At 39.7% G+C, this 18061-nt stretch overlaps 2 protein-coding genes across 2 annotated transcripts; one reads left to right on the top strand and one right to left on the bottom strand.

The window, feature by feature from the left end:
• Nucleotides 1-1984: 1984 nt before the first annotated feature.
• Nucleotides 1985-6587, top strand: asb13b (ankyrin repeat and SOCS box containing 13b). Its single transcript, XM_018684528.2, has 6 exons — nucleotides 1985-2134; nucleotides 3204-3403; nucleotides 3493-3643; nucleotides 4237-4371; nucleotides 5022-5213; nucleotides 5307-6587. The coding sequence occupies exons 1-6, from the start codon at nucleotides 2092-2094 to the stop codon at nucleotides 5453-5455; spliced, it is 870 nt and encodes a 289-aa protein (XP_018540044.1). The 5' UTR covers nucleotides 1985-2091; the 3' UTR covers nucleotides 5456-6587.
• A 3679-nt stretch (nucleotides 6588-10266) lies between these two features.
• Nucleotides 10267-18061, bottom strand: LOC108888557 (neuroepithelial cell-transforming gene 1 protein). Its single transcript, XM_018684609.2, has 12 exons — nucleotides 17751-18061; nucleotides 16173-16239; nucleotides 15903-15962; nucleotides 15186-15293; nucleotides 14835-15002; nucleotides 14674-14736; nucleotides 14495-14591; nucleotides 14339-14415; nucleotides 13104-13361; nucleotides 12749-12919; nucleotides 12443-12629; nucleotides 10267-11268 (listed from the first exon to the last, which is right to left on the bottom strand). The coding sequence occupies exons 1-12, from the start codon at nucleotides 17894-17896 to the stop codon at nucleotides 10937-10939; spliced, it is 1734 nt and encodes a 577-aa protein (XP_018540125.1). The 5' UTR covers nucleotides 17897-18061; the 3' UTR covers nucleotides 10267-10936.

Genomic DNA, 18061 nt, shown 5'->3' with positions numbered 1-18061 from the left:
TGATATAGCTTTTTACTGCAGTGCCACAGGGGGTACAGAGAATACACATCTTGCCCCACCTCATCTTAACATACAGTGAAAAGACTGATGCTCTGCTGTCCCTGAGCAACACAACTGTCCTGTCATAGAATCACCTCAGATCAAACATGGTTGGTATTTACCACACATCTCAGTATGCAAAAACACAGTACTTGGGAGTGTCTTATATTTTTAACCACAATGAATGGAATGAATCCTAAAGATCTCACAAGCTGCCATTGTTTCAGCATTTTCAAATACCGCTTGGACAAAGGAGGGTGCTGCAATTACAGATTAAAAACAAAACAAGGATAAAACAAAACAAACAAACAAAAAACATGGATCATGGTATAGACTGTAGACAACTGCAACTAAGTCTCACTGGAAACTTAATTTTTGACCTCTGTGCTGTATTGGTTGCCAGATATGTAACAAAAACAAATATAAGCAACATTATAATGTTGCTTGGCAGCTAGAGTTACCAGATGTACAACAGGAAATAATCAATGACACAGAAATACAACACCACAATCACACCATCTGCCTCCTCAATGTTGATGCTTGCTATGGAGACGACATCAAGGAAGAACCGGACATACTTTGACATGAATGCCCAAACAAAATATATAAAAAACTTTGGTTTGAATACAGCTGTGTTACAATAGGTGGCAACCTTCAAGACTACATGCCCCTGTACAAAAATTATGTTTGACCAAGGGGAACTCCAGGAGTTGCTGGGCCATCTTAGACTCCAACAAAACATATATGAATGAAGCATGCAAGCAGCCACTGGCCACTCTAATGACATGGGGATTTTTGGTGTTTTACTTTGCAGCTAAATCGTAATGACTTTTAACTGATGCTACTGACATGAAAAATAATATACAACCCAGTGTCTTTGCAAACTATGTGCGCTGTGCAATCTTTAAAATGTGATTAGTTAGCCTTTATTGTTAAAACATGTAACTATATGACCTACAAAAACTGCATTAAGCACTGTTCAAAAGAACTTAATGCCATTTGTAGTGTGGGATAATTTTCAATGTAATAATGCTCAACAGAACAACCTTTCTTTCACCACAAGGAGGTTAAAGAGCACAAAAATAGACACTGTTAGCTCAATGTAAACAATGTCTTTGTCTTAGTTGCTGAATTAGCCATTAGCAGCAATTGTAAATTCTACCAAAACCAAGGGAAGTTAGGCAAGAATTACATGTGCAGATAGCACATGTAGCCTGTAGTTTCTGTTCACTGTAAACCCTGTTTGTTTGTTTGTTTGTTTTTTCAGCCAAATCTAATAATGTTAGCTTATTTCAAAAATAGAATTTCCTCACCATTAAATAAATGTAGATGTTGCAGCTGGAACATAAACAGTAGAACCAGGGGAAAGCCATAAGTCACAACCATAGAATCTATAATATATAGTAAACAAACAAACAAACAAATAGATATCTTCCTCAGTGCAGTTATGGTATGTCACGCTAGCTAAAGTTAGCCATGTTAGCTTTTAAACATCAAACAAACAAGGAAGAAGAAAACATTCTTACCTGTACACATCAATATCAATGCCATTTTGCATCATTTTAAATTTACACTAAATATGTTGTATTATTTACAAGTTTTGTTTTAACAGGTTATCTCGGCAGCTAGCATAAAACCCATACTTTCTATTTTCGTTGGTATTGTTAAGTTAGCTAAACTCACTTTTCTTTACACACACAAGAAACTCGTTCTTATTTTTCAGTCTTTAGTTATAATGTCTTATTTATTTATAATTGTAAAGTATTTGGTTAGTATCTTATTTTATTGAAACCTATCGATTATTTAACTAGACTGCAGCAAATATCCAGTGGTCTCCTCTTTTGTACGTCAGTGGCCTACATTTCCCAGAATTCCACATCATTGTTTATTTGGACTGCACCTCAGCTGCTCTGACGGAGCGCTTTGGCACCCGTCTGTCCAGTGTATTTTTATGGTAATACGGCCCATTCAGTCTTTATTCTTTTGCTCCAAAATGAATTACGTGCTCGGCTGAATCTACGTGGTTCACGAAGAAGAAAACGGTAACATGTAATGGAGATCACTCGGGCCAGACCGTCCTTGTATGGAGAAATCGGTAAGTAGCTTACGGTTGGTGACCAACAGTAACCCAAGACAACTGTTAACAACTCTGCGTTAGCTGAGCGAAAGACCGCTTTAGGGTTGGCAGCTGCTATAAGACCAGCTTTCATCAGCTTTCATTTTCATGGTGACTAGTCTGCAGTCTTCCTCGGATATGTTGCTAGGTCAACGTCAGCTAGCATGTTTTCTTAAAGGGGTTAATTTGAGAGCATGACTGTAAGCTTGTTAACGAGGCCAGCAGACACTGAAGTGCAGGTTGTGCAATTGCATCAGTCTTTAAAATTAGTGAATGGACCACAGTCTTAGCTTTGCTCCGTGACAGCAAATGTGAAATACTTAAGTAAGATTTATATTGCAAAACATCGACCCTATGAATGCATTGTATTACAGTGTAATACAGTCCAATGCGCAAATCCTATTGATATGGTTGGATCAGACTAGAGGTACAGTGATTGGTGGTCAATCGAAAGAAAATTAATCAGCAACAACTTTTATAATCGATTAATCAAGTCATTTAAAAAAATGGAAATTGCAGTGAGCCTTTTTAACAGTTAACTGTTGTTTATTGAGAGTGCGATTAATCAAGAAAACTAGTCTGCAGATTAAATGATGAAAATAGCTGTTAGTTGCATCCTTAGATCATACTATATGTGTGATTTTATTGTGTCTCTTTCTGTACAATTTCATGAGGATAATGGTCATTATTTGTAACATATGTAAAGCTTCCACACCAGGGTATGAGTGTTCAACAGCTGTGATCTAATTTGTATTCGATGGTGAAATCCAGTACATAATTATTTATTCTTTCAACTGCAGTACTTTTACTACAGGATGAAGACCTACATTAATATTTTTGTCTCATGTTTGATAAAGATTTCTGTGGCTCTGTTTTTCCACTTTGTGGTTGAGGGGAAAAAGTGATTTTTCAGCTATTGGAATGAATAAATTAACTTGAACTTGAAGAGAGAATTTTATTAATCTTAAGTCAACACACAGACACTAAGAAAACTTGAAACATCACAAAAAGACACGCTCAGTCTTTGTTTGGTTTCACATGCTTGCAGCTCATGGTCTTGGATTCTGGACGGACCGGTCAGCGGTCCACGAGGCCGCTGCACAGGGCCAGGCCCTCCAGCTGCAGCAGCTGATTGAGGGAGGCGCAGCAGTCAACATCGTAGCTGTTGACTCCATCACCCCGCTGCATGAGGCGTGTATACAGGGACAGACCCAGTGTGTCAGACTGCTGCTGGATGCTGGTGCACAGGTGATTGTTGAGTTAATGGTTTTTCCTCATCAGTGCATGACTGACTGATTGGTGAATGTGCAACTTAATTATGCCTCTGTGTCCGACAGGTGGATGCTCGTAACATTGATGGTAGCACTCCACTGTGTGACGCCTGTGCAGCTGGTAGCCTTGAATGTGTTAAGCTACTGTTGGAGTATGGAGCGACTGTCAATCCCCCACTGTTTACCTTCTCACCCCTTCACGAGGCATGCATGGGAGGTGTGTCTTGTTACATACAACATCTCACAGGAATGTACTTAAAGCCATGTGTCTGTGCATTGTGATGTTAAGATGAGAAAAGTCTGGGAGAACTGGTTTTCTTTCTTTGTGGAAAAAACCAACAAAGGTTTTACAGTTCTGAAATAAATTGGAAGAAACTTTAGACGATATATGAGGAGGCTGGGAGGGAAACATTATGTACATGGCTCATTTTACTCAAGTCATAACCAGTTGGAAAACATCTGAAAAAGACTCTTTTAATAACAAATTCAGAATGTTTATTCCAGAGGAAGGGGCTTGAAAGACAAAAAAGGAACTAAGATCTAAACAGAGGAAGCAGAGTGCAATGTCTCTGTGGTCCAGAGCTGTTGACTATTGAGTTCTTGATTAGTATTTAAAGACCAAGATGTAGTAATACAAGAAAAACCCAATTACACAATTACCAAAAAAACAAAGTGTTCTGGCTGTGCTTGCTAAGGCACTGGAACATACTCAGATGACTGCAGTATTGATTTGCAGAAAATTGAAATGACTGTAATAAGGAGGAAGCTATAAAGTGAAACAGGGATAATTTTGCCTGTCTCTCACAATAGGTAACTCAGATTGTGTTCAGCTCATGATTGATCAAGGAGCTTACATGGAGGCCCATGACTGCCACTATGGGACACCGCTTCATGTGGCCTGTGCCAGGCAACACTATGACTGCGCCAAAGTTCTCCTCAATGCAGGTGAGTCCATGTTTATCTTGGCTATCAAACTAGAAATGGTTTAAATGAAATGGAACAGGATTTTAGGTAGTGTTTTGCTATTGATCAGCCACTTTTTCAAAATCGATATGATTTACATAATTAGTGGAAATTATATCACATTTCCCAATTTATAAATATCCTTATTTATGTGTAGATAAGAAGCTATATAACTCTGTACACCTTGCCTATAGTGTTTGCAATTGTTTAGACTGGCGGAGTGATACACTGGAAGCACTTTGTTGTCTCTGTTTTGTCATCTAGCGGTTGAAGCAATGGACCAAGTTTCACAAGTTAACTACCAAGTTAACAATTAACGCTAAGAATAACATTACAGCAATTGATCTCTCCTCTGCAAACTATAAAAATGGTTTTATGCTCAATGTATCTGTAAGTCGATCAGACTGTTTTTTGTGCCAGACCAGTTATACAAACAGTGAGCCTGCTGCATCCACCCTGCAGCTTTACTCAGCTGGTCAAGCATTGCTAGCAAAACCAGTGATCTACTCATCCCATGAGGGAGATTCTATTTATTTATCTAGAGTAACAGCTGGTTTGTTTTCATGTGTACTGTATAAAGTGCAGACAACAGGGCTACCTCTCTCACTCATGCAGTTCTTTCTTTCCCCAAGGGGCAAATGTAAATGCTGCCAAGCTACATGAGACTGCCCTTCATCATGCAGCCAAAACAAAGAATGTTGACTTGGTTGAGCTACTTGTGGAATTTGGAGGCAATGTGTACGCCAGGGATAACCTGAACAAAAAACCCATCCACTACACCAGTCTGGGATCTCCCTGTTACCTCTGCCTAGAGTTCTATGAGAGTAAGTTTGTTTACATCCTGTGCCTACATCCTGTCACTGCCTGTATGTAGATCATCTAAGAGCTATTAAAATATAACCTTTTCTCTTCCTTAGATACTCCCCTGAGTCTACAGCAGATCAGCAGAGTGGCTGTGAGGAGGGCTCTCGGCACAAGAGCACGTGAAGTTGTTTCCAAGCTCAGCTTGCCCAATCGCATCATAAGTTTTCTTTCTTACATGCCACCTCCAGTTATTGAAATTTAATCACTGAGAAACTTAAGGTGCAGTTCTAATGATGGTTAAATCTAGACCTGTTGCGTCTGCTGGCTCTGTGGATCTATCTTCAGAAAGTCATACTACAGGATGTAGAAGTTGGCAGAAGCACAGCACAGATGAAACAGCTGGATACTGCCAGACTAGTTGGGTGTGCAGAGATTTAATCAGATTGAATACTCTGACTGCTGACCCAAGCAAACTGAAAATGGCTTAATTTGTTCATTCACTTAATGCTGCAATATTAGATTTTTTGACCATTAGGGAACAGAGAGACAGCCCTGATATATCTTCAGCTTATCAAGATATTGTGACTTATCTGTTAGCAAACAACTGCCCATTTACACATCCAGCAGACAAAGAGCATCATTAGCATCTCACTGGAGTTGTGTTTCCTTACCACCAGATTCATTTACTCACCTTTCTTCACGAGCCATCTCTTTACTTCAACTCTGTTATTTCAAGCTTGGCAGAATGTAGAAAAATGGCTGGTCATGGTGGCTAACAGCTAACTAGTAAAGGCCATGCTCATCAGTTGTAGACCTGCTCAGGTGTTTTTAATTATCCTGACTGATCAGATCTCTCATGACTGTGTGGGTGTCTACTGCAGGTGTCGAGCACAGACTCTCCTGTTAGCTTTTTACACTACACACAACAGCCAGACAAAACTACCTTTATCATGCTTATAAGTGAAGAAAAGTCCAGTAACTTCACGTAATATCAAGCATAGCTCAGCCCACCTTCAACCTGAGCAGAAGTATGATCAGCCAGAATGACAGAACACACCTTGAGCCTGTAATTCTTAGAGGCTTTGGCAATACAACCGACCATTTCACATTACTTGGAATCATTTGAGTCAGTGTTACTGTCAGTATTTTTTCATTGAGTATTGTTGGAGCTTGAGTAAACACTTGGCTTGCTCATCGTGACCAAGTGACTTCATCACAGATCCTGTAACACTGCGTTTAACCTTGAGGGAACATGAAGTGGGTTGGATAGGACTGTATCATTGTATTTATTTGTATATATTCTGACTATTTATTTATTTATTTAATGTAAATTTGTAAATAATACAGATGGTTCTACCTCTATTAAATTTGTGTAAATAAATAGACCAAAACTATTTTTCAGTGTTGTGTCCTTTGGTTACTTTTCTGCTAATTCATTTTCATGCTGCATTGAAAATTAGGGAAACCTCAAAAAACCTTTTGGCCTATCAAAACTGGTGAATTTCCATTAAGAAATCTATACAACCGCTCTCTGAAAGGCCTCACAGACCAATTCTCTTTTCAAGGCAGTCAAGCATACAGGGAGAGGCCAGACAAAGATAAGGAAAAGCAGAAAATAACGATACCAGTACTTGTCAAGGTTATCACTGGACCCACACCCATCGCAGAGACACAGGGTTGTCAGGTTAGATAGGGAAAAAACTGAGGATTAGACGAGAGCAATCTGCAGCCACAAGCTGAAATGAAAACAAGACACACATGAGCACAGGAAATAAATGATTTCATTCAGTCTCAGTCAAAAACATGTCTCAACCTGAGCCGCTGCTTCAAAGCTTGACAGGTTGATGATGAAATGAACATGAACAGTGCTGTTCCCAGTAATATGTGATGTTAAAGATAAGTTGTATTTAATAGTGGAATCTGCATAAAAGCACCTTTAGACTGCACAACAATGACTGTGTAATTTTTACCTTTTTATTTACTATCTTTTTCCAGATTTGTTTTGTATTAGTTTCTCCAGTGGTGGCAGGTTAGCTGCCTGCATCAGCCACATTTTAACAGAGGGAATCTGAGGAGATGACCATGAAATAAGAATGCATTCCTTTGCCAAGAAAATCAGTCTGCAGTTTTAGGGTTAACACGTGTGTTACACAGTTTAACAAAGAGGAGACAAATTTTTTATCAGTTATCTTTTGGACCATATTATGTACCTCAGACCAATAAGCTTGTACATTACAGTTCTAAAATGTATGCATCAGTGTCACTGTTTCTGATTTATGTGCTTGAAACAGAGTTAGGAGACATTAGGACAAATTTTATGGAGGCAGACTGTGGTAACATTTAAAGCACAGCCAAATCCAATAAGTACGATTGGTGGGGAGCGATGAATGAGTTGGTGTGGCCAAAAAACTTGCCTTGTTGCTCCATCATGACACCTTTTCATGATGGAGCACCCAACACCACAGTTCAGGTCATAGCACTGAATGTCCTCCCTCAGGGGCCTCCAAACAATGCAGTAGAACTTGACATTGACAGTCTGACCTTGGGAAGAAATTCATACATTGTTGAAGAAAACAATGAGCATGCTCTTGGCCAAACAAGCCTTCTTTGGACTTGGAGACTGCAAGCTCTTCCCATCTCTAGGTTATAGCTATAGACCCAACTACTGTCACTACTAATGATCTTCAATGTGGTCATCCCAGGCCTGTTGACAGAGCTCCTCACAGACTTCAACATGGTACTGCTTCTGCTTGAGAGCCAGGAGTCTGGGCACGAACCTGACAGTGATGAGGTACATGTTCAAAGTGGACATGAAGATTCCATGAACTGCTCTAAATGACATGTTGACGATGTCAGCAATTTCTTTGATGGTGATCTGACAATTTGTTCAGTTTCTTGGACATTTCGGTGCTTGTGCCCGTGGCGGGTCACCTTCACCTCCAGTGATGTTCTGCCACTCTTGAAACACAAAGACTAATCAGTATTGAAGCCGCATTGCTTCAATACCATAGGCTTTCTAAGGCTTTTCATCGCCAATTTCTCAATTTTTGGGGCTATACTACAGGCGATGTAGCTTGATTAGGGGACGCGAGGGGAAGGGATAACACTTTATTTTACACGTTATTTCTCCCTCTAAAAATAAGCGAGATAATGATTAACTGTCAGTCACTGTCAATAATGTTAATGTTAACCATCTTAGAATCTAGCTTGTACCTATATACTAGTCAAATCTAAATTCACAGATGTAACTTTAAAACATGATACAGTTTAGGAAAAAAATGGCTGCCGACGGTGGGGCAAGTGCGAGAGACTTTTGCAGAAATACAACCAGGGCATGCAGTTTTTCAAACAAACAACACATCATCAACCTGTTTGGTGACGCATGCAGCAGGTTAGGACCACAGACTGTCTGGTGCAGTGGTTACAACCTCTGCATTGGAAAACACTGAAAATGATCTGATATTCGCACGTTCGCTCGTTCGTCCGCGCTCTACTTAGAAACCGTTGTTGTAGACTGAATATGCACGCACCTGCTGCCTACACATTTTGCGTGGCGTGCTCTGTTCGTTCTCAACAGCAACAGTCTCGTACCTGAACGTCATCATTTGACACTTGGGTGAAGTACTCATGGATGTATTACACGGTTTCTTCGCACATCCATGGAAGTACTTCAGAATTTTCAGACTCCAAGCGATCGCGACTGCAGACAGGTACTGCTTCCTGTCCGACTGACCTAACAGCAACAACCTGTAATATCAGTTCCTAGCACCACGCCCTAAAGAAGTTGCCACAATATTACAGTTACACCAATGTCCTATCTCTATACCTAATACATTTACAAGTATATAGTGTTTTAAAAGATGATTCCTGATCCAAAAGGAAAAAGACAGTAGAAGAAATATCATTTGAGCTACAGTATCTATTCAGTTAAATGTTTAGTTGATAAACATGGTTAAACATGAGGGACTCAATCGTGAAGAAGACATTCTTCTAGGTTGTTGAACTCGTCTTTTGAACTCCCTGTGGTCAACACAGCTGTGACCTCAAGGGGAAGCAGGAAGTTGATGTGTCAGAATTGGGCATTGGGAAAGTCAAGAGCTTTCTTCACTGGGGAAACATGAGCTACTCATCCAAGAAGAAGCATGAGGGGCCATGGGGAGGGGATGGTGAGGCAAATACCAGGGGTGCTAGCAGCATACTTAAGCCTTACTTGAACTATTGCCTCAATATCCCACTACATGGACTGACATATCAGCTTTCTACGAAATGCACATTCAGTCTCTAGAAAACTACATTTTGAGGAAGATGGTTTCAGCACGCCTGTGGTGAAGCTGTTGGTTGGCAGCATACCATGAGCTATAAATACTGCAAATTCAACGGCTGACATGCAAGAGGCCCCTCTGTTTTCTGTGTGGATTTTTTACACATCAAGTCTGTACTTCTGCTATACAAGGTGCTATAAAAATGTGATAAAGTGTCACTCTGTCACACTAATAGTGGATAATCATCGGTTTTACATTGGGTATACACACAACACAAGCAAGGGCATTACAACAGATGTTTGGCTATAGTTTCATCACATACAAATTTTGCTTTGCATGTTATGTAAAAATCAACCCTGTTAATGCAAATCATTCTGTAATCTCTGCTTCCATACTCAAAGTCTTTCAGGCCAAGTTGGTTAGAGGGCATATGAAGCTCATTTATCAAGTCTCATCATGCAGTCATCAGCATTTGATAATGACAGTGAGACAGTATCAAATGTGCCTCTGAGCTAAAAATAATTTAATGGTAAAACTGACTTTTTCAATAGGTTTTGATTTTTCAAATGGAAAATGCAACCATGACTTTTTTGTTTTACAATTGTCATTTTTAAAATGTACAGAACATCTATGAGTATACTGTTTTTCAGTCAAGTTCAGCTTTCTCAGCTTCTGTGTGCTTTACAAATGTTGCAACACTGTCGAACAGCTCTGTCAACAGTAAAAGGAAGTGACTAAGGGGTCAAAGTACAACAAAGACGATGTGTTGCAACAGTCTCACAGTCAAGTCATACTCAGGACTCTTTAGAAGTACAAACAAATGTTTTATTTTTGCACTGATTAACAATTTTCTGTTGAGTACATCTAGATTCATTAGATTTTTTTTCCAAGAAATGTTGTATCTATGGTCAGTGTTCTGCTCATTATCTCGTATCTAATCTCAGACATTTTAAGCCTTATCTCACTCAGCTGCTCCGACAGTTGAGTCCATCACAATTCTTCTGCATCTTGGTCCTTTATCTCTGCACAGATAACACTTAGAACAGAAGAAAACACATACGCTGCTTACGCTACAGATACTGACATTTTGATTACAGCAAAAAATGTATAAAGTTTAAATGTGTCGACACTGAAATGAAACAAAAGAGCTACAAGTGGTAGGAAGTTGTTTTAGCTTAGGTAGACACAGAAAACCCTAATTCCACACACATTAAGCTGGTGTAAACATACATTTCAGTCACACTGGCATGTATCACCTTTTTTTTGTAAACTAATTACACGTTTTAAGGACTAAAATTTGATATACACTTGGACGGAAATGATTGGAAAGGCTTTTTCAGTGCAGCTACAGGGACAAAGCAAAAGCACAAAACAGTGGTTGCATTAAAATTCACTGACATGTGACAAACAGGTCACATGTTGAGTACACGTGACCTGTCTGAGAGAAATCCCTTTGTAAACCAACAGGTTGGGTTAAATGTCTACACTCCTGTCTCCTTCCTCTTTACTGAGCCTTGTAACTTCTGGTCCAGTCTGGTTTTGGAGAGTGTCTGAGGCCTGAGTTTAGGGCCAGAGACAGGTGCACAGTTCTCATCTGTCTCTTCATCACAGATGGGGGTTGAGAGGGTGGAGGAGCGCCGTTTGCCTCTGACAGATTCTCCCTGCTGAACTCTAGGTGGAGCCTCCTGTTGTTGGACCATCGCAGTGCGCAGACAGTTGAGCCACTGCTGTTTGTGGTAGACATCATTGACATGCAGGGTGTGGGACTGGCCATGGGATGGATCCAGAGAGCTCACACGGAAAACGTTCTTCACTGGAGAGACACAGAAAGCAAAGAAACAGTCAAAAAAGATAAATAAGAATCTTTTAAGGCTGCAGAGTCTGGATCAAATTCAGTTTTAATGATAGTTCATAAAATTGAGTTTCCTTCTCTGTGTCTTCAGGATTCTGAACACAATAACTTCTCTACTCCACTAAATACAAAGAATATATATATCCAAATATATACATTTATGTTATGAACACATACAAATGCAATCAATGCTGAGAGTTCACACTATATTGTTTTACAACAACTGTACAATATCTGATGCTCTTGGTGAACCAGCAACATGTAAACTGCATGTGGATGTGACCTGATATGTAGTTAAAACACATAATGTCACAGTGTCAGTAAAATATCATGAATGCAAATGAATGTCAGTCCCTTGATGTTAGGCAAACATCAAGGGACTGCCAAAATAATACTAATGCAATATGTACAATAATGTGATATAAGTATGTAGACTCTCTAAGTGATTGTGATGCTCTGATTTCCACTGATGTGAAAAGATGGCCTCTCTTGTGCAGTTTTTCTGTGGGGGATTACTCATTGCTTGTGTTTTCTCTAGCTGCACCTCCAGTGACTCTGTTTACAGTAGACTTAAAGCTGATGAAGCCAGACAGAGGAGGAGCTAAACCACATATAATCTTATAGAGTAGGAAGACATTTTTGTTGTTGATGTGGTTTTCTCTAAACCTGTTCTGTGGATGTGTTGGCTAGTTGTGCCACAGCAAATCTCATATTACAGCAAAGAGAAGATTCAAGTTCAGTTCAGTTCCACTGTCGAACACTGGAGCATCATCTAACCTCTCCCTTACAGCTCAGGGCACATTCACAACATAACAAGGTAACAGGATGATTTTGAAAAGACCAAATGATTGATACCCTACTTCCACATGAGGGCTGCAAATAATGATTATTTGCTGTGATTTATCTGTCAATTATTTTCCTCTTAATCGTTGTTTATAAAAAGTCAGAACAAAAAATATCCCAGAGCACAAAGTGACATCTTAAAATTATTTTGTCTGACCAATAGTCCAAAATCTAAAACATAACAAGTTTACAATGATACAAAGGACAGAAAAGGAGCGAATTCATCAAATATAGGATTAATTGAAAGTTCAAAGACTCAGAACAAGGTGGAGTACAACACAACTCAACCCACCTTTCTCTGCATTGGTGAAAGCCCCTCTGAACGACCCCCCCATACGGATCTCCCCGTCCTGCAGGTCCTCTAAAGCCAAGTCCCGAACTGGGATAGGTTGTCGATACACCTGGAAGCAGCTCCTGTCATTACGCGTCACTGGTCGGGTCAAAACCAGCAGCTCAGAGAAGAGGAACACGTGCAGCCTCTGTGGACAAATATGTTAACAGAGCATGAAATTTAGTTAAATACAAGACAAATAGCATGTAGATATTCATTTTATAGCATGTGGATGGTAATAGTGAGGAGAGTAATCGTGATTCTCACCGAGCCACTCTTGTTCCGCAGCTCACCGTGACAAAGTAGGGTCTTACAGTTGTCTATGAGAGGGTCCCGCTGCTTATCATCCAGATACTCCAGTTTGTCTATATAATACTGACATTCAGACTCCCCTTTCCTCACGTTGATATCAGACAGAATTTCCTGGATTATTGTGATCTGGATAATTAAAGAGGGACTTATCAGATGACTATGTGGAAAAATACACAAGACTCAATAACCAGTGAGATGTTATTACAGCCTGCAGCCATGTGATTTATCAGCTCTACCAGCTAAATATAAGCAACAACACTTATATCTGTGATAACATTACAAGTAAGTATGTAAAAGGAAGAAAACATACAGCTCTTTCCAGGCTGCCTACATCTGGGTGATCTGGAGGAGTGTGTCTGAGGATCTCTCGCAGCAGCAGCGGGTATTTCACCAGGCGTGAACGTGGGATGTCCAGGAAGCTCCAGAGGTCAAGCTTCCTGCTGAAGGGCGATTCCAGACAGCGCTGCAGGAAGTCCTGGACCCGCTTGTCCTGCTTTTTCTGGTCTAGCAGGGCTTTGGCTGCAAGCTGGTTGCTGCAGTAGTTTTTGTAAGCATTCAGCCCAGGCAGCTGAAAAGATAAAAAACAGTTTCAACTTTTTACACACTAACATTTAGTAACAAGTCCAGAAATTTCACACTATTTAAAGATTGTGTATCAAGAAATGTTATAAAATGTTTCTCCATCTGTTCCCGGCTGCCAGGAGATGTTATGCACCTCTAAACTAAAGGTAGGATTGTTGTGACAGTGGATGCAGGAAGCTGTTCAATCCTTTTCAGCAGAGTTTCAGTCAGCACCATCAGACCTGTCACACCAGTTAGCTACAGTCGCTAGGATGTCTCGTCTCATCATGAGAAAATGTCAATTTTAGCAACTCTTCAAGTAAACTGTGATGTTCAGGTAATCAATATCTGGTCTAATATGTAGTCAATAAAGCATAATACTTATATTGAGATAGGAATGGTACATTTAATTGTAAGTGTGCCCACAGTGGTGCAGAAGAGAACATTTCACTCTTAAAGGCCTGAGAAAAGCACATTTCTTATCTTTCAAGGTTAACTACAGACTGTAGAGACAAGTACCCTATTGTACCAGTGTGCAGATGCAAACTCTCCGGATAGGGATGAGCAGCTCACACAGTTAGGTATTTTCCTAGCTACTGTTATCGTGATGGCTGAATAATCTTTTGGAGTTAGACCAATTAGACAATCCTGTTCCTCCTAAGTGTAACTCGCATCCCTTAGGAGGAACATGGAATGAGTGGGTTAAAAGTATTAAATCTCCTGTCCTCCTGTGTCCTTGGTTTGATTCCTACAAACCCAGAGGTGAATGTTTGTTTAAGGATTAAAGAAAACATAAGAAAATTCACAACAGAACTGCTTAGAAAGACTAGATGATAAATAATTCTAGGCTGTATAGTCTCTACTGGTGTTCCATCATACTTTTACACCAAAAAAGTCTCAAAAAGATGCGGTAGGAACCCTGTGTGTAAGGTAATTATCCTCTTAGCATATTCTCAGAGTGTGTTAGTTTGCTTTCATACATACCCAGTTTATTACTATCTGTCCAATCTGAGCTACTGTTCCATCGGGGCCAGTTCCCTCGGTCAGTTTCACCATTAAGTCTACAAATAAAACAGGGCACAAATGGTCAGAAAACCACTTGTTAGCATCACAGTCCATGAACAGTTAGTGATAACTTACCCTCATGTAAGGGGATGTATGCATCCAGGTCCCCAAATATGTGAGCAAGTTCCTCCTCTGTCATGATGGAGAGCTTTAGCATTGGATCATGGTACGCCTGAAGGTAAGGAAAGAAGACAAAAGGGGAAATAAATTTTTTGCTTTTTAAAAAATAACTGTTTACACTTTAATTTTCTAACCTTTCGTGCAAGTTGGAGATCTTCGATGAGATCCTGCTCTCCCCTGAAAAGCTCATAAATCGCCTGCAAAAGAAATGTGAGAAGAGAAACCATAGCCAGAGAAGTTACTTTTTACACTCTGTACTTTAATGATGTCTGTACTCTAGGCTGAAGTACAGTACCTCTTGTCTTTTGATCTCCTTGGTGGAGAACGTGCTCTTCTGATGGACGTCCAGCGTCTCCGACCACAGCGTACTGTTTCTGCGTTTAGTGGGAGTGGGACCTGATGCCCTGCTGCTGGCTTTGAGGGACGTCCCTGGTGACTTGGTATCACCACGTAACGACATCGACTAGGGGGGGGAAAAAAAAAAAAAAAAAAAAAAAAAAAAAAAAAATATATATATATATATATATATATATATATATATATATATATATATATATATATATATATATATATATATTACAGTCAAACTAATCTCCTCACCATCAATTTATAGAGTGAGTGTCACAGAAAAGTCAATGCAGTGTACCTGGATAGTCTGGCCAAAGCGCCGCACTGCCCCATTCTTTGAAGGAGATATCAGGTTGACGAGGGAGGAAACTTTAGCCAATGGTCGTACACGCTTATTACTGGGCTCCTGGGAATCAAGGAAATAAACTCTCTTCAGTTCCACTCGATTAATGCACACATCTCACGTATATATTATGATTTAAACATTTACCTTTAACTTATTTTGTTCAACATGACTAAAAAACTATTATTTTCATGTTCAGTGTTTGAAATGTTGTAAAGACTTGCTTTTGTTTAGAGTGATTTATACTGCAGAGAAACCACCCTAAATGTGTCAGGAAATCCCCCATTGTTGAATGCTGGTCTCAAATATTGCAGCCAACTTTTATCAAACAGTATCAAAATGCAAGTATAAGTTGTTGATGTTGTACACAAAGTACTGAACTGAACCTTGAATTTATAACCATTATAGTGCTAAAAAAACTGATCGTGTCGAGTGACAATGAGGCTGAGATTTTCTTTCATCATTATTATTTCCTCACACAGTCACTGGTTGTGCCAGTCTGAGGGACAGTGGGATTATCCTGAGCTCATAACACACGAGAGCACTCATGGCTGTCTGTGTAGTGAAGTACCTGAGTCATGCAAAGGGATTAAAGTTTGAGGGATTAAAGCAGGTCTGGTGGAACATTCAAGGGTGCTGCACCAGGCCTGCACCCAGTGGACAGACTCTCACCTTGAGGTCGAAGCTCGACAGACTGACTGTGTCGTCGTCCTTCTCTTTGCGCTTTCTCTTCTGTAGAAATATAACAAGACACACTTGTTACTTTCACAGGTGCAATGAAAATTGAAACAATGGATTTTCAGCAACATCACAAAATATTCCAACGCATAAAATACAATTCACAGTCATGTTTTATTTTCCTCTGCTCCACAAACAGAATAGTGTGAGGACATGACCACTGCAGTGTAACATGCTGGTGTTATATTTTCAGCATTAACTCACTAGACTGAAGTCCCACGGAGTCCCTGGTGTAAGAAAGGTGAAGGAGCTGCCTCTCTGCAGTGGAGGCCTACAAAAAACAAGACAAATAATGTTCAGCTGTGCACTGTGAGAACAAGTTTATATCTACGTTATTTTTAAATTTTGTTCAGATCCCCAGCAGCCGTCTGGTAACAAAAACGTCTTCTATTTATAAAGACAGACAGACTCTAATCATGCAGACATTGGTGGCTGTAACACACCACAAACAACAAGTTGAGGAATATAAGCATGACTGAACCTCACCTGAATTTCAAAAACAACAGTTTATTCCAGGTAGCTAGCTTATGGAAAAAGGTCAATCAAATGTGTCCAGGAGAAGATGGAGATAGAGAATCATTGTTTTTATAAGGAATGCATAACAGCTCTATTAATATGATGGATGCCTTTAATCCCATTTCGGCTCCAGTCACTGTTATGTTTCAAATGTGTCAAATGTTGTGGATGATGATGGAGGGGTATTAATATTTAAAACCATATAAGGAGTTGGACTGCTCGCAGCTGCTGCAAGAAAAAAGTCAGTTATGGTGACAAAACAATGAAGCTACAGAGAGTTACAGTGTCTTCTTCTTAGGGAACGACTCCCTGAGGGTGATGTCAAGTCCAAGGTCAGCTGCACACACTGCTACACAACTCATTTCTTGTGCTCAGGCCTTGAAGCCAGGCTGGAGGAAATAACAGACTAAGAATGCAAGAAATTATTGAAAATAACTGGGAAAGTTGCGTTTATCTGCAAATCCAGGTTGTTAGGAAGGGATTTGTAGGAGACACAGAAAGATGATAGCAGGCAAACAGAGTCATAATTTCAAGCTGATTGTTTATCACTTTGCAATCATGAATTTCAAGCCAATACAAATAACTTTACCAAGCACATCTGCAGATATCAATACTGTTCACATTTCTGAAAGTCTGCAAGAACAAATAGAGGTGCGGTGGAGGTCAAATTATGCCGAAGTCTGTATCTAAAGGCAACTCAGTGAGTTTCAAAAGTAAAAAGACCATGACACTTTACTTTTCAGACTGTAGCATTAAAGCACCATACACCTGGAAAAATCACAAATATGTTATTACCTTGTCTGGAGAAAATAATCTGCAGATTAAATGAATAATTGTGTAAACAATCATTAGTTCTAATTTGGAGAGGCTCTAGGATGTTGTGAAGAGTATTTTTCTCTTTTTTTGTTGACATTTTATTTATGAAATAATTAATCATTTAATCTAAACGGATTCACACAAATAATGATAATAATCCTCTTAAATGTACTTGTAGTTAGTTATGTCACGTTTTATTGCTAAACATATGTTTGTGATACTTCACTTACTCTTTCAGGCCACACGTAGTTTAAATTTTAAAGTTTAAAAGTATGTTTTCCGAGGCGCACCTGAATGCATCGTTTGCCAGTTACAATACCAGCCCTGCCCGTTACAGTTGACTAACCAGGCAACGTCAGTTCTAATAATAATTGGTATAGCCAAGTTGTATTGCAACAGAGCTACCAAAATAAAGAATGCTTTTCATATTTTAAGACATGATCCACGTACTTTTTGGAGTTGTTTCTCCGGAGTGTTTGTGGAGAGGGCTCTGCAGCGTTGATGACACTGGTGGTGGACGTTCTCGATGACATCCTGCGAAGTTTCTGCTTCTTAGTTTCCACCGTTCTTCCGCAAACTTCCTCATTTTCTTCCATTTTGCGAGAGGCTTTGTTTTGAAATCACGTATACCGAGGCGTAATGGTGGCAAAACGAGCAAAACGCGACGTTCAGCCGCGTAAAAACTGGCCTCGATGTGTACAAAGACAGCAGAAGATCGATGACAACAGAACACACACCACGGCGGAAGTTTGAATATGGCG

Source organism: Lates calcarifer, linkage group LG10, assembly GCF_001640805.2.
Source record: "Lates calcarifer isolate ASB-BC8 linkage group LG10, TLL_Latcal_v3, whole genome shotgun sequence".
In the NCBI taxonomy this organism is placed as follows: domain Eukaryota; kingdom Metazoa; phylum Chordata; class Actinopteri; family Centropomidae; genus Lates; species Lates calcarifer.
The sequence above is the reverse complement of the archived record's forward strand: the minus strand, read 5'-3'. Positions and strand labels throughout refer to the sequence as shown.